This window comes from Equus caballus, chromosome 25 (assembly GCF_041296265.1).
Source record: "Equus caballus isolate H_3958 breed thoroughbred chromosome 25, TB-T2T, whole genome shotgun sequence".
Taxonomy (NCBI): domain Eukaryota; kingdom Metazoa; phylum Chordata; class Mammalia; order Perissodactyla; family Equidae; genus Equus; species Equus caballus.
The window spans coordinates 26931576-26947725 of NC_091708.1; the positions used below are offsets into that span (position 1 = coordinate 26931576).

Below are 16150 nucleotides of genomic sequence, written 5' to 3' on the forward strand. Positions count from 1 at the left end.
TTCATGTACTCTTTGTGATATAACTTAATTCTCCACCACAACCTTGGGAGCTTGGGGTGAAATGGACACTGAGAGAGGTCGTGTGGCTTGCCCAAGGTCACACTGATTCCCAGCAAAGCGAGGACTCCCTCTCACTTTAAACCAGATCTGCCAGTTCATACAACAGACCATCCATTTGAGTCAAGACCCCTTCGGTTGCAAGTGACAGAAACTCATCTCAACCTTCCTTACGCCAAAAGGGCCACTGATGGGCATAGCTACTGAGAAACCCAGCACTGGGCCAGATACATAGATGAGGTTATCCGAAATGTGTTGCTCTCCATCTCTCCGCTCTCGTCTCCTGGTGTCGACGTAGCCTTCAGGTAGGCCCTCCCCAGGTGTTGGCAGGAATGGCTGTAGCATCGCCAGACTTAGTTCTCCCCTCAGTGGAGTAGTCCCCGTGAAAAGAGAGCATCTGTTTTCCAAGGCTTTCAACCAAAGTCCCAAGGAAGGCTCCCGTCGGCCCAGCTTGGGTCACAGGCTCATCCCTGAGCCAGCCACAGTGCCAGGAGGGTGTGTTGTTCTGACCGGATGTCCCTGGGTCATTTGATTCTTCTCCTGGAGTGGGGGGCTGGGGATGGCCCGTGAAACCACTTAGATTGTGGGTTCGTGAAAGGACAGGAGAGTTCTGTACTGGAAGAATGGATGCTGAAGAGGCCGAAACAAAACAGTGTCCACCACACCCCTCTGGTGTTTGCAAGCAGGCTGGGCCACTCTGGCCCCCGGAGCTCCATCCTTCCTGGGGCTCTTGGGTCTGTTTGGCACCTGCTCCTCATCCCACCCTCCCAGGTTCCGGCCATGGGCTGTTCGCTCTCACCATCTCAGGTGAGGTTTCCTGGCTATCGCTCCTTCTGGCCCAGAACTGAACCACGTTGACAGTGAGCAGGTTGGAGGAGATGTCCGTGCTGGAGCCCCACTTCTTCAGCCCCGGGGTGGGGTGAGCCGTTCCGGAGAGGATAAAGCTGGAAGAGCAGAGGGATTGGGCACGCGTGCGTGTGTGTGTGTGTGTGTTGGGGGTGTTGCATGTCGAGAGAAGCCCACTGGGCTGTGCCCATTCCATTTCTGAGGCTACTGAACAGGAGGCCCCACAAGGCCGAGCCTCACCCCTAACTAGCACCAGGAAACAAGGGCCCAGCAATTTGGGGACACCGCCAAACCTATTTCATCCTTAGTAGATGAGCACTTTTCTGAAAGGGCCTCCTGCAGCAGAGCAGCTGGCACGTGCACACCTCATCCTCAGACCTGCTGTTTCTGGATCTCAGGGGCGGGGGGAGGGCGAGAATCTGCGATTTTAACAAACTCCCCCAGCAATGCTTCCACACCCTGGCCGGCAACAACCTCGCTCAGGGAACTGTCCTGGGATTTGCTGAGTTTTCCTTAGCTAGATCTTTCTTTAAAGGATTCTCCCTTCTCCTGACGGAACTGTCTGACTCGTTTATCCAGTTCCCAGGGTTTCCGTCCTTCAGACTTGAACTGCTCCTTTTGGAATAAAGGAGACGTCACTGTGCTTGGGAGCAAGTCCGAAGTGTGGGATCCCCTTCTGAAGAGGTTGGCAGTGTTATTTTCCATCTAGCACTTTCTGTGTCTCGAGACATTCCTTAGAAATAACGTGAAAAGGATAACGCACAGTGTGTCTACATTTCTTACTGAGAAACACTGACGCCTAAAAAGCCAGTGACGCATCAGGATTGGTGGTGAGAACTGGGAGGTGCTGATGGGTCAAACGAATGGAGCTTTTGGCTTGGAAAAGTTCGGTGACTAATAGGACACCACATGTCGTCTGTTCCTAAGTTAAGACCCTAAACTTTTGTAGAGAAAAACCGTTTTTACCCACTACAAGATTTTAAAAATCTTTTTAGCCAAAGATCGCTTTCACAAATGAAGTCTTACATGGGAGCTCAGTATATTAAATAGATAAAAGTGATTTTTTTACATGGGGAGGAAGGGCCACATTATGACTTTGACCTTAGGCACTTTTGCCTTTGTGAGCTCTTTCCTTCATTAAAAAATATTAAAAATTATACTTTATGACTGCATTGGTATAAAGATGAGTATATTAATATTATATGTTAAACATTTTTTCTGACCTAAAAGTTCAGTTTCTTTATTCTGATTTTAAAAGAAACTAAGCATTTCTGTGGGCCCCAAAAAGTAGGTGGGCCCTGGACCCTGTGGCTCTGATGCCTGACAGGTCGGTCCACCCTGAGGAGACAGGTCCTCACCTGCCGGGCCTCTCCCAGGGTGGCCCCTGAAGCAGGCTGGAGGAGTGGAACCCGATTTGAAGACCTCATCAGCCTTATCTCTCGTCACTATCAGACACTGGTCTGCCTCCCTGGGGAAGAATCATAAGATAACACAATAAGGATGGAATGTCAAAGTCATTCTCCTCCTCCACCCTGAAAACCCGGGTCTTGTTCTTTAATTTTGTAAGTGTCATTTCTGCCAGGAGATCGTCTGTCCAGCCTCTGCTTGAATCCCTCTAGGGACAGGGAGCTCATTACTATGTTTGGGTTCTCTTTTCTGGTCCCGTTCTGTAGGACTTAATGGTACCCAGCCAGCCCCTGGGCAATCACCATTTATCTCCTAAGCTGGTGACTCCTGTAGCGCCCAAGCCACTGCTGAGCTGGGATACGAGTCAGGAGTCTGGGGTTTGAGGCGCGTTTCTGCCCCTCTGCTGCTGTGTGACCTGAGCAAGGGCACTCTCCCTCTCTGAGTTTGAGGTGCTCTATTTGGGAAAAGAGTAGGTTGGATGTGATGGTCCTTGTACGTAGCACAGTTGTGTGATGCTAAAGGGAGATCAAGGCTTGTCCTGAGCAGGTGGTACCCACAGCCTGGGTTATTCTGGGATGTGGAGAGCCTGTTGGCTCTAGCTTGGAGGTCAGGGACCAGAGGCCCTGTGTGTCTCTGTCCCCCTGCGTCCGGGTGGGGCGCTGTTACAGGCCTTGACAACAGGTATGGAGAAAATGCAGGATGAGGCAGGGGAAGGGTCAGGTGGCTCAGGGTCATCACTCCGTTTGTTGTCCCCCACTCAGCTTCTGATGGACTTCTCCTGAGATTTGGGAAAACTTGGCCATCCCAGGCCCGGTGGACAGCCATCCAGTGCGCTTGTGGGGCCGTGTGCTTGCTCACTCTGGTTTGGGGAGAGGGGGGATGAGTATGGTGACATGCTTTCCTCTCTGGGGAAAGCCTGGGCTTGCTTAGCGATGAGCAGGAGCTCAGCACAGTGGCAATGTCCCTGCCCTTTCCCCCTGCCGTCCTAGCCCCTGGTGCTTGGGCGAGGGGATGCTCCCATCTCATCCTGTACCCTGCCCCACCCCGTCCCTGCCATCCTAGATGGCTCTCCCATGAGTTCCCGCAGCCTCACTTGTTCTGTACTGTCCCTCCTGCCAGGCAGTTGGTGCAGTGGCTTCCCAGACCACAGAAAGAGAGCAGAGTGTGGGTTGAGTCCCCGTCCTGCCCGGCCAGCTCTAATCCACGCCTGCTGTCTGCCCTCCCCTTTGTAACTATTGATTCCTGCCACGTCCGCTCACCACGAGCCAGCTGGGGTGGACTGGCCACCCGAGCGCCAGTTCAGGGGTTTAGGAGTTCCTGGAAACAGTGACATATTACTGGCCTGATGAGTGTGTCCCTGCCAGCCAGGTGTGTGCAGGAGAAAGCGTGAGTGTGTGAGGTGCCGCACAGGACGTCTTCGTGGGCACCGGGTGAATTTCCTTTCTCTTGGGACTGGCTCCTCAGGGTTGATTTCTCTCCTCGCCATTACGTTTTTACTTAAATAATTTGTCCACATACATGCCAGGGAAAAACTTGGTTTCGTAGAGTGGTTCATCTGAAACCACTTCTGTCCATCCACCCAACCCTTCCTCCCTGCAGACCTACTGTGCGCAGGGCCCGTCCTGTCCCAGCCCGCGGGGAGCTCCCAGGCTAGCCTGAGAGCTAAGCAGCCCAAATGCTGGGTGCATTCCAGTTATCGTGGAACTTTCTGCTTTCCAGACAGTGTCTTCTCACAGAATCTGTTTTGTGTAAAACAAAGTTTGTTTTACTTCATTATGAAAAGTAGCAAATGCTCTTTATAGAAAAAGTTGGAAAACACAAAAGTATGAGGAAGAGAGAGAATCACCCCTCGATCTCTATCAGAAGCTCGCACCGTTGACATTTGGATCTTTTTCCCTTGTAATTATTGTTTTTTTCTTTTTTTAACCAATGGGTGCAATAGATGCAGTTTCTCCTCTGCTTGGGAAAAAACCCTCCACATTCTAAAATTAGTGATGCCCAATTTTGTTGGAAACCCTGCGGTTTTGGCTGTGTGGTGTTCCCTGAAGTGGCTGTAGCCTAGTTTACCCAGCAATGCCCTGTTTGGGGGATATTCGTCTATTTCTGGATTTTCCCTGTTATAAATGATGCTGTGAAGTGTATCTTGTAAGTGAGTTGGTTTTCATGTCTTGGATTGTTTCCCAGACTTTTTCATCTAGAAGGAATCTCAGTGATCACCCAGACCACTTCCTCTCTGACTCCAGCGTGTGTAAGCATCACCCGGTTCTCGGGGCCTCACCCCAGAGGTTCTGAGTCAGTGGGTGAGGTTGGTGCCCGAGAGGCTGCATTCTGACAAGCTCCCAGGCGGTCCTGATGCTGCCGGTGCGTGGACCAACTTTGAGTGGCATGCACCAGCCTCTCCTTTATGGTAAGGCGAGTTCAGGCTAGGGAGACGGGAGAGTAGGTGGTCATTGCCTGGTCCAGCCCAATGGGCAGTCCCGTGCTGGGACACCGACCCCCAACCCTTGCTGCCCTGTCACCTGGGGAACCTGCAGGAGAAGACAGCATTCAGCCACACAAGGGCATCTCCTCCCTGTTCGTGTTATTAGGATGGGATTCTAGCCACCCAGGACAGGCAGATGCCAGGTGTGGACACGTGCTGGTGTTGGGGTACGCGTAGGACTGGGCTAAGAGCTGGCTTAGGGAAGACACTGGCGGAGACTCTGGTGAATTGTCTTAAGTGGCAGCGAGCGACAGCCTCTCTAGGATGCAAAGGGTTAAACAGGCGGCTGGCACAGCCTCCCCGGAGCCAAAGGGGGAACTCAGGAGTAAGTCGTGACTGCCTAATTAATTCAATTAAACTACTTTATAAGCTCCGCTGGTGTCACTAAATTGTTAAAGTCTATTAAAAAATCAGTGGAACGTGATGAGGGTTTGGAGACGTCGCACCACCTTCCTGGAGTTCTTCTCTCGTCCTCCTCCCCCGCCGGGGTGGGGTACCCTGAAGGAGGGACGCACGGGGTCGGAGGCCCTCTCTGCAGCCCCCGCCAACCTGCTGTGTGTGCTGAGCCGTATCCCACGCCCCTTGGGCCTCGGTTTCCCCATCTGTACAGTTAAATTATGGACTGGCTTTTGAACACCCCTTCAGCACCAGAGTTCGTTAGCCTTTTCTAGTCCCTTCTGGTCAGAGGCAGCTGTTACTGCAGATGCCATTGGGTCTCTGTCCTTCCTTCATGTCACGTTCATCTGGGCAGTTTCCAGGGTGACAGGGCGACCCAAAGGCTGAGGTGGCAGCTCTGAAGAGAGCGGTGTGAGCAGAGTGGGTTTCACCTGACACCTGTGCCGTTTACCCAGCACCTGTGCCGGGTGAAGGGGGCTGCTGCAGGGTCGCATTCAGGACCCCCCGAAGCTGGGCGTGGTGTCCCCCACTGTGACAGGTGAGGCTGCCGGGTCCCAAGCGACCTGTCCAGGAGTAAGTGGTCGAGTTGAGATTTGAATTCAGAGCGGCCGTGTCTCCAAGACTCAGTGGCTGCCTGCTTTCTTCTGCACATGTATTTAAATAAACCCACATCCCCCAGCCAAACCCTACGGTGTGCAACACTGCAGTCACGGGAAAGCAAACACCAGAAATGTTCTTCCTCTCTAGCCAGTATCCAGACACGAAACCTGAAAGAGAGCGTGACAGCCCTGTCCCTGGAGGTACGTGAGCAAGAGTTGACTGACCCCTCAGGCCTCCTAGAACCAAGATCCTGCAGCTCTGGGCCTGGCTCGTGGTTTATACCTTTGCAGCGGTTTGTGCTAAGAGCAGGCTGGGAGTCGGCAGGAATCGCTCCCTGGTGCTTGGATATTGGGGTGACTGTCTTGTCTTCTCTGTCAGATCAGATCTCAGGTGGTGCTGGTCTCAAGGGAGGGTGCCTGTGGTCCTGGGCTTGAGGGCAGCCTCGGTCACTAATTAATAGCTGTGGCTCTTAGGCAAGGCCCTTCCTTCTGAATCCTAGAGATTTAGGCTTGCTCCCTCATCCGTGAAAGGTGGCTGCTGCGGAGTATGCCCCCTGGGTAGTCCGAAGGGGGAGGACGAGTTTAGGGCGAGGTAAACCTGTGAAAGGTGTGTACTCTTGTCTTAGAGATTCACAGCAGCCATGGGACCTTTAAAGGCTCTGAAAAGTCCTGCAGTAAAGAAAGATGAACTTTGTTTGCCCGGCCACTCTTTCGCTCTTCAAGCGCGTCTTTTGTTAATGCCCTGCTGGCTAAGGTGAATAGACAGAAACACTTAAATATTACCCTGGCACAGAGCTGCTTTTAAGGAGCTTTCTTCTCTGGTTCTTTTTGTTAGGAGAACACCTTTTCTGTAAATGGGGTGACTAGCCCTTACCAAGGCGGTGTCTGCATCCCGAGTTGGGTTTTCTTAAACCAGAGTCCCTGTGGGTGCTAGGATCCCAGAGGCCTGCCGAGGTCCAGGAGCCGGGCTCTCCAGACCTGGCAGAGAATCCCACTCCCCTTGGGCTTCCCTTTGCGAGCCTCCTCTGTAGAACCAGCTTGTGTGGGGGAGCCCGCCTGCCCCCCCTCACCCCACAAGCCAGAGGCACCCGGGGTGGGGCTTGGAAGTTGCCTAAAACGTGTCCCCCCAGATCCCGGTCATTTGGAGCTGCCCGTTTCCGAATTTGTGAACTGCGCCTGACCTTTTCAAAAGAAGCTTTGCTAAGGAAAAGGCTAGTGTAAACAAGATCTTAGGGGGAAGAACTCTAAGGGGTGTAAGGAATCCGTCTATTTTTAAGCCTTTTGAAAGCTCCTGTTAGAATGTAAACACTATGCTAATTATAAAAACACCTTTTCTGTTCAAACTGGGGTAAACAAGACGGGGGGCTGGGCGGAGAAGGGGAGGAGGGTTTGAACAGAGATGAAGCATTGTGTGGCCACAATAATTGATTTAGTTGCTCATCTTTAAAAATTCAGATTTCCCACTTGTTTGCACAACCTGCATACCCGGGCAGCGGTGCACATATGCTCCCACCGACAACAGTGGGCAGGAACCGGTGGACCGGGCTTGTCTTGCCAGCTCTGGACCCCAGCCTGGTTTTCTTGTGGGCGTTCCCTGCACGGCCCCTGCCCCACTGAAATGTGCACCCTGCGTTTCTGAGAACAGTTTCCCTCCATGTTTGCAGTGCACAGTTAGCATGTAATTGCTCATTTCCTCTCCGTGAACCACAGAGGAAGTCCTCTGCTTTGCTCAGCAAAACTTTCAAAGAGAAACAGTCGGCGTCAACCAGCCATTATTTGTTGAGCATCTATTATACATCGGGCTCTGTGCGAGGTCCGGAGATTTTGTGTTGAGAAACCCGCCTCCCTGCCTCCCCTGAGCTTGCCGCCTGCTGCCACACTGGCCACCGTGGAGTGCCATGGATGCCCCGGCTCACCCAGAGCTGCTGCCCTGCCTGCCCTGGGCTGAATGGGGGCAGGGCGTTCTGACAGGCTGGATGTGGTCCTTGCCCTGCCATTGTCAGGGAGATGAGACAAAGGGCGAGGCGAACTCCCGAGGAGTCCGGCTGTTGGCTCTCTTTGACCTTGAGGATGCTGAGGTATGGGGGGGGCGGCTCATGGGGGTCAGGGACACCTGCTGTAGGAGCTGCGTGACTTGGTGGTATGGTTAATACTGAGATGAGCTGAGGGGAAAGGGGAGGCCATTCCAGGCTCTGATGAAGAGGGAGCAAGATTGTCGTTAGTGGGGGCTTTATGTGCAAGTGGTATTTCAAAATGCTTAAAAATATCATCTGAGGGAGGCTGCAGACAGCAGGTGGTCAACTTAAGAGAGAGTATTTGGGGAGCGGTGGGACCAAAGGGGTGTGGGGGGGAGGAGGAGGAAGAAGAGAAAGAGAGATGGATGGACAGCCACTGGGACAGACGGATACTAAGTGTCTTTGTGGAGGACCCTGAAAACTGGGTGGAGAATTTTGCTAACCAAGGAACCGAATATGACCAGGCCAAGCCCCATGAGGGCACAGTCCGTGTCTGTCTTACTCTTCACTGTGTCCTTAGTTCCCACCAAGGGCCTGACGTAGTAGATGCTTATTAAATATTTGTTGAGTGAATGAATGAAAGTACTTAGTTGGTGTTTATCACATGTATCTTTACAGCAGCCCTGAGAGGAGATAGCATCATCGCCTTGTACTGATGAAGATGGGCCATTCTTGGGGGTGCGGTGTGTGTGTGTGTGTATTGTGGCGTTAGAGGGAAGCACTGGGACACCAGAAAGCTTTTTTTGTAGCAGCACCATGAAATATTGATCAATTTGATTCCATTGTATGACCCTGGGACAATTTTACTAGCAGAAAATATGACCGTGTTATATGGCTGCAATAAAAAAATCACAGCCGTGAGGGCAGGCCCAGAAAGCGAAGCGAGCTGACGTCGTAGCAGGACTGGCGATTCCGCATCTTTTTGCTGGTGTCAGTTGGCCGTTTGTTTCATCGTGGTCCCCGTGTTGAGCTCGCTGGCAGATAGGTTAACAGGTCCCAGCAGAAAATTTATACAAGAAAAGCTTAACACCGAATTCAGTGTGTGATTCTCTTGTAGTTAGGAGATGCGCACTGTCCTTTAGTTGTAGATGGAAAGTGTACCGGTCTAGCCTGGACGCCCTCCCATGGGAAGGTTTTGAAACAGGGACAAGATCTGACGAGCAGGTGTTGCAGCATCTCACTAGACGTGCGCCTAACTGGAGACTGTGAATCGTGCAGGGGCAGGTGCCCCGGGGCAAACATGGCTAGGAGGTGAGAACGGATGTTTTCTTGGTCCCTCAGAGCCAGAGCATCTTGCCCGGCTGACTCTGCTTGTTGTGTTGCAAGGTGTGTGTCTTTCCTGCAATGTGGCCCCTTACTGCAGGCCAGCATCTTCATCTGGTGCTCACCTGGAAGCATTGCTCTGTCTAGAGGACAGACTGGCTGTTGGATTTCTAGAAAAATGGGAAGACGATCTCCAGCATGGTGCTTTCCTAAGGAGTAGCTCATTGGAAGTTTAAAGCGTAAGATTCCAGGTTTATGTACTGGCTTTAGGACTTAATCTCGCCGAAGAGGTGACTCTGCTGTGCAGACCAGGTAGCTGATCTGGCAACTTGTTCAAGAGGAACTGGGGCATAGGGAGGGGGTTTTGGGGTGGCCAACTCCCCTGGAAGCAGGGATGGAGCTGAGAGATTGCCCTGGCTCACTATGGCCTTGTTTTTATTCTGTCTCACCAGGCACTGCAACCTCAGGGCCTTTGCACTTGCTGTTCCTCTACCCAGAATCTATTCCCTTGTTATTTTTTTGGCTCATTCCCTCACTTTGATCTGTTCTTCTCAGCAGGCCTTCTCTGACCATGCTATTTAAAATTATGCCCTCCCACTATCCCATCCTCCTTTTTTTGCTCCATTTTTCTCCATAGTACTATTACCATCTAATAGTATATATTTTACTTTTTTCCTTAAAAAAAATTATACTTCCTTTCTATCAGCTGCCCCTTTCGCCTTTCACAAGAAGGTAAACTTTGTGAGGACAGGGCTTACAAAAATTGTTTTTAAAGTTTCCATTTTGAAAGAATTTCAGACATAAAAATTTGCAGAAATGATACAAAGAGTTTCCCTTCACCCGACATCCTCAGATGTTAACACCTTATATAACCGTTATATAACGCGCCAATTGTACTAGGAAATTAGTATTACTACAGGAAATTAATAGAACTGCGGTACTATGAACTAATCTACAGACTTTATTCAGATTTCACCAGTGGTTCCACTAATGGCCTTTTTCTGGCCCAGGATCCAATCCGGGGTCCCCCACTGCATTCAGTCGTCATGTCTCCTTAGTCTCCCCCGGTCTGGGACAGATCTTGGCCCTTGTCTGGATTCCGTGCCCTGGATCTCTTTGAAGAGTCCTGACTGGTTATTTCGTAGACGGCACCTCGGGGTTTGTGGGACGTGCTGCATCCCTGGTTCAAGTTATGCATTTCTGGCAGTAGGTCCCCGGAAGTGATGCTGTCCCCTTCTCCGTGCGCCAGAGCAGGGGGTACGGGCTGTTGATGCCCCTTATTGCTGGTGATAGGGACTTTGGACACTTAAGGTGGCGTTTGTCGGGTTTCCACTCTTACCCTTTGCATTGAGAAGTATTTTGTGGGGAGGTACTTCGCGACTCTGCAGATAACTTATTTCTCATCATACTCTCTGTGCACTAATTTTAGCATCCACTGCTGCTTCTTGCCTACAACAGTTATTACCGTGGTGTTTGCCAAATAGTGATTTCCGCTTCCATCATCCCTTCTGCATTTATTAATTGGAATTCTACTGGAGAACGAGCTCTCCTTTCCCCCCCCTTTATTTATTTATTCACTTACGTCTTTACATCAGTTTAGACTCTTGGCTGTTTTTTTTTTTTTTCATGAGCTATAATCCATTACTATCGTTATTCTGTTGCTTGAATTATTCCAGATTTGGCCAGTGGCAGCCCCTTCAGGCAGCTTCCTCTGTTCTTTGGACAAGTCCCCATCATTCTCTGAGAACTGACTTCCACTCTGCAGGGCGTCCCAGGGTTGTCTTGTGCTGGCCCTGCCCCAGCCCTGGAACCAGCCTGGAGTCCGCGAAGGAGGGCCAGGGTTTTGTCCGTATCCCTCATTTTATTATTCTCCTGCTGTTCCCAGTGTCTGGCACAGAGAAGGCTCACAGCAAATAACTTTTGCATGAATGAATGAGGGACTGAATCCGAGAAAGGGAGATTCCGTAGGCCAGGTTGCAGAAGCTGCAGTTTCTACATTGGCTAGCCTCCTCCTGGTGAACCTGAATTAGTGATCTCCCTGTTTTTTTTTTTTTCTTGTTTCCTCTCCTCGTGTGCATTAGGGGCTCGACAGGCCCCGTTTGGGCCCTTTCAGCCTCTTCTCAGCACCGCACAGTCTGAAAAGGAGCCTAGGGCATCCCCGATCCTGTAGCTCAGGAAGAGCCAAGAGCGTGGAGAGCAGCCAAGGGGAGCTGGCTAGCTGCAGAGTTAGCCGGCGCTGGCAGAGCCCGGACCTGCTCACTGTTACTGACTTGAACACCAGCCGTGGCGGGCAAGATGCTCCGGCGGCTGATGGCGGAGGTCCTGGGGCCCCCGTTGGCATGTCTGTGGCTGATGGCTGCCGAGAGCCACTTCTGGTCTCCTGAGACGCACAGGCCTCGCTTGAATATTTTATGATTTTTTTTTTTATGAAAGATTAGAACTCAGTCACATTGGCTTTGGAAAAGCCTGTGATAATCAGATTTTTATTTATGAGTTGAATTGTGTGTGAGGGCGTGCCCCTGAAGAGGAAAACTGGCTGCCAGGCTTTCTTGCCATCCATGCTGGCAGACTTTTCTGCCAGGAGCAGACTTGGCGAGTGGGAGCCTTTTCATAGTCAAGAGAGGCCTGGCTGGCTCCTAGGTTGCCGTTGCTTGTGTCCTCTGAGCGTGGCGCTGGCCTCGTCGCAAGGTGGAACCTCCTCCGCGAGGAGTTCAGGATGCCAGGACCGCCTTGATTCAGCAGTTCAGACTTGCAGAGCATCTGCATTCTCGCTGATTCTGCATGGTGGTCCTGGGAAGCGGCCAGGCGAGGATGGTTTGTCCCAATTTGCAGATGGAGAAACTGAGGCCCAGAAAAAGGGAAGTCACTGCCTCTGCGTAGTGCCGAGGGGTCTGGAAATCATGAAAATTTAAAAAACTGTCACAGCACCTGATGGAGCTGCAGAGGATACCTGAACCCCGGCTGCTGAGCCCTCAGGGCTCTCCGGGGTTGGGGGCAGCAGCAAAGGTTTATGTGTCTGAGGAAGTCGGGGGAGCGGGAGGAAGAATTCCATTTACTTGGGAGGGAGAGGGCGCTGTGAGCTTGCCTTGAGCCTGTTTGTTGAGCCCTTCCCGTGTGAAACTTACTGGGGCGAGGCCAACAGGTGTCGGAAGACCACCTCTCAAGGATGACGAGCCTTCTGTGGTCCCTGGTTAGGGATGCTGGACGCCTGTTTGGTCACCTGCGGATGTAGCCATCAGCCAAGTGAAGCGTTCGCCCAGCCTGGGATGCCCCCGGCTCAGCATTCAGCGTATCCACCGCCTCCAGGGTACAGGTGGCACAGAGTCGAGAAGGGTCCCATTCTCTTTTCATCCTTATCCATCCATCTGAGAATTGTTTGTTGAGGGCCTTCAGTGTGCCAGGCTCTGTTCTAGGCACTGGGTTGGACCAGGCAGCAGGACCCCCGCCCTGTGGGCTGCCCAGATGAACAGCCAGTTCAACAACATGTAGAACATCGTATGTGTTTCCTATGATGTACATCATATGTATTTCATCCTCGGGACGACTCTGAAGTAGGTGCCGTTGTCCTCCCCGTTTTACTGATGAGGAAAGTGAGGCTCAGAAAGTTAGTCTGCTGATGGGCAGCAGAGCCAGGTGGGAGCCCATGTGCCTGACTCCGTAGCAAGGGAGGGCACTGCCGCCTTTTAGCCGTCAGTCCACGGCAGAGCTGGGCGAAGCCTCCCCATGACCCCAGCCTCCCTGTCCTCTTGCGATCTGAGAGAGCAAGGATGCTAAGGGCCTGCAGCCAGGGTCCCATCCTGTCCGGACCAGGCAGGGGCCTGATGCCTGGTAGGAGCTGGGGAGCACCTGGATAGGAGCTGAGGAGCACGTAGAGCCCTGGGCTGGGCCTAGGGTTCCCCTGCGGCTCCTGGCTCCAGAGTGGAGAATCTCCACCGGAAGAGCTCCCAGCCTGGCTCCTCCTGGGTTCCCACTCCCGGGTTCTCCTCCCTCAGGCCTTTGTTGTACCTGCATGCTCCTGACGGGCCTCGCTCCACCAGTTGCCGTGGCGATGCAGAGGTCACCTGCGTGGTCCCTGAGAACTCTGCCTGGAGAAGCTCTTGGTGTGGAGTTCCATGGAGGCTGGGAGGCCCCTTAGCTGTGACTTGTGAGTGTGTGGATGTTGGGGGATCCTTCTGGGTGCAGCCCATGCTAGGGGCCGTGCCAGGAGAAGGTGCTCTCGGAAGCTTCTGTGAGAGGGAAGGAGACCTTGATCTTTTCACTTGTTGTCGGAGTCTCCATTTACTTGCCTGTAAAATGGGGATAAATGAGCTCCCGTCACAGGGTGGTCATGAGGATTACGAGAAATACTGGATATGAAGGGCCGAGCCCAGTGCCTGGCCCACAGGAAAGAGCCGCAGTGATGACCGCTTGTACTCACATTGATGGCACTGAGCCGTGGACGTCTCTGGTTGCCACGTGGCTAGTTTTGCTTAGCCATACTTTTGGATTCCACCTGGCTGAGGGCGCAGGCGCTACCGGGGTGGCCCGTTTCACGGGCGGAAGTCAGTTGTGTGGTGATTAGGAGTTGTGTGAGGGGTTTCCCTTGCTAGCGTGCAAACTCCGTGAGGGCAGGGACAGTGGCTTTCCAGTGGGCGGTCCTGGCTCAGAACCTGGCCCAGATCAGTCCCTCAGTTCCTTTGCCATTTTTAAAAGTGATTTGAACATAAAGCTTCATTGATCATGAAGCTTTAGCATCTGTCATACTAAGGTTGGAATCCTGAGTCCTGTTTCTTCCCCTTAATAGCTGGGTGACGGTAGGTCGGTTCCTTCCCCTCTCTGGTCTGTTTCCTCATCTGTCAAATCGATCAGTGTCATGCACCTGGAGTCTGCTCTGAGGCCTGAGATCCAGAGAATTACTCCAGAATTTTCTGGAGTCGCAAAACACCCACATCTGAAGGAGAAACCCCCAGAGGCCAAAGGAGTCAGGAGTCTCCGAGCTCAGAACTGGTGAGCTGGGAACCGCTGTGGGCTCCCCTGAGGAGAAGAGAAGGAAACAGCGCGTGGCTGGAAGGCGGCAAGGAGGAGCAGCTTCTGCCTTCTCTTAGCGGACACAGAACTTTCTGAACTTCTCACCAGCCTGAAAAGTGTCCTGCCCGTCCCATCCTTTTTTGGCCTACTCCTTGCATAAAATTTAGGCCAAAGCTTTTTACAAAGCCAAAAGTGCCTTCTCTGAAGTGATTCATCACTGCTGATGTCCCTTTGTATAAACCTGCCCTTTCTTATGTTGTGTTTTCTTGCCTTTTTTTTTGCTTCTATTATTTTTATTATCCGACGTAATACATGTTCACTATTGAACAGTTAGGAAGTCCAGACGAGCAAAAAAGGAATAAAAAACAAATTCATTCGTGACCTTCCCACTCAGAGATAGTCAGTCTGGGTGTTGCTGTTTGGTGTGTGGATATTTTGATGTACGTATTCAGTAGACATACGGCTTGTACATCACTCGAAAGCTTGTTTGTTTACGAAGTGTTTACTGAGTGTCTACTGTGTGCACAGTGCTAGGGAGAAATCAGGGACTGAAAAATAGATATCGTTCCTCCAGGAAGGAATTTGTGTAGACAAAAGGAAAGGAAGAAATTGCAGTGGAAATGGGAGCGAGGAAAGGCCTGAACTTGACAGCGAAGGTTCCCACGGGCTGGGAGAGTTTTGACCTGACTCAGGGGTGGTTGGGCATGAAATGGGCTGGATGAGGCAGAGGGAAGAGTAGCTGACAGCTGCGAGGAGTGCTGACACATGCCGCCCAGAGAAAGTGGTCATGGCTGGTGTCTCTGTGCTGGGGAACAAGGACAGGCCTGAGTGCGGTTTTCTTGCACGTGGATGTCCAATTTTTCTAGCATCATTTGCTGAAAAGGCTATCCTTTCTCCGTTGAATTGCCTTTTTCAAGGATCAGTTGACTGTATTCACGTTGGTCTTTTTCTGAGCTCTTAATTCGTTCCATTGACCTATTTGTTTACTCTGCTGCCAACACCATGGTCTTGATTACCGTAGCTTTATGGTAAATCTCAAGGTCAGGTAGTATAACCTTTCTGACTTTGTTCTTCTTCAATATTTTGCTGGCCATTCTGGGTCTTTTGACTTCCCATATATACTTTAGCATCAGTTTGTTGATACCCATGGAATAACTTGCCGAAATTTTGACTGGGATTGTGTTCATTCTGTAGATCAAATTGGCAAGAATTGACATCTTAACGATATTGTCTTCCTTCCGTGAATATGGAATATCTTTTCATTTATTTAGATCTTCTTTAATTCCTTTCATTAGAGTTTTGTAGTTTTCTTCATATAGCCTGCACATATTTGGTTAGATTTATACCTAAGTAATTCTTTTTTTTTTTTTGGTGCTGATAGAAGTGGTATTGTGTTTTTAATTTCAAATTCCAATTATTCATTGTTAGTATATAGGAAAGCAATTGACTTTTTTATATTAACCTTGTATCCTGCACCCTTCCAATAGTCACTACTTAGTTCCAGTTTTTAAAAAATCGATTCTTTGGGATTCTCTACATAGACAGTCATGTTATCTGTGAATAAAGGCAGTTTCATTTCTTCCTTCCCGATCTATATAGCTTTTATTTCCTTGTCTTGTCGTATTGCGTTAGCTAGGACTTCCAAGGCAGTGTCGAATAGGAGTGGTGAGAAGGGCATGTCCTTGCCTTGTTCCCGATCTTAGGCGGAAGGCATCTGGCTTGTCACCTTAAGTATGATGTTAGCTGTAGGTTTTTCTGTACATGTTCTTGATCAACTTGAGAAAGTTCCCATCTATTCCTGGATTTTGAGAGTTTTCATCATGAATGGGTGTTGAGTCTTGTCAAATGCGTATCTGTTGATATGATACTGTGATTTTTCTTCTTTATCCTATTGGTTTGATGTATCATATGAATTAATTTTCGAACGTTGAGCCAGCCTTGCATGCCTGGAATAAATCCCATTTGGTCATGGTGTACACTTCTTTTTATACATTATTGGATTCTGTTTGCTAATATTTTGTTGATGATTTATGCCTCAATGTTCAGGAGAGAGAATGGTTTGTGGTTTTCCTTTCTCA

At 50.7% G+C, this 16150-nt stretch overlaps 1 protein-coding gene across 39 annotated transcripts in view; it reads left to right on the top strand.

The window, feature by feature from the left end:
• The window catches only part of ZNF618 (zinc finger protein 618), a 183664-nt gene that overhangs the window by 33958 nt on the left and 133556 nt on the right, over positions 1-16150 (top strand). For 7 of the 39 annotated variants that reach the window (XM_005605735.4, XM_014735984.3, XM_023628704.2 and 4 more), the window contains exon 1: positions 7476-7865. The exons of 24 other annotated variants lie outside the window; for them this stretch is intronic. In XM_005605735.4, the coding sequence (XP_005605792.2) occupies positions 7686-7865 (180 nt within the window). In that variant the 5' untranslated portion in view covers positions 7476-7685. Of the gene's footprint in view, positions 1-7475; positions 7866-16150 lie in introns of those variants that run through there. 8 more of the 39 variants (XM_070251170.1, XM_070251172.1, XM_070251171.1 and 5 more) reach the window with 3 other exon arrangements.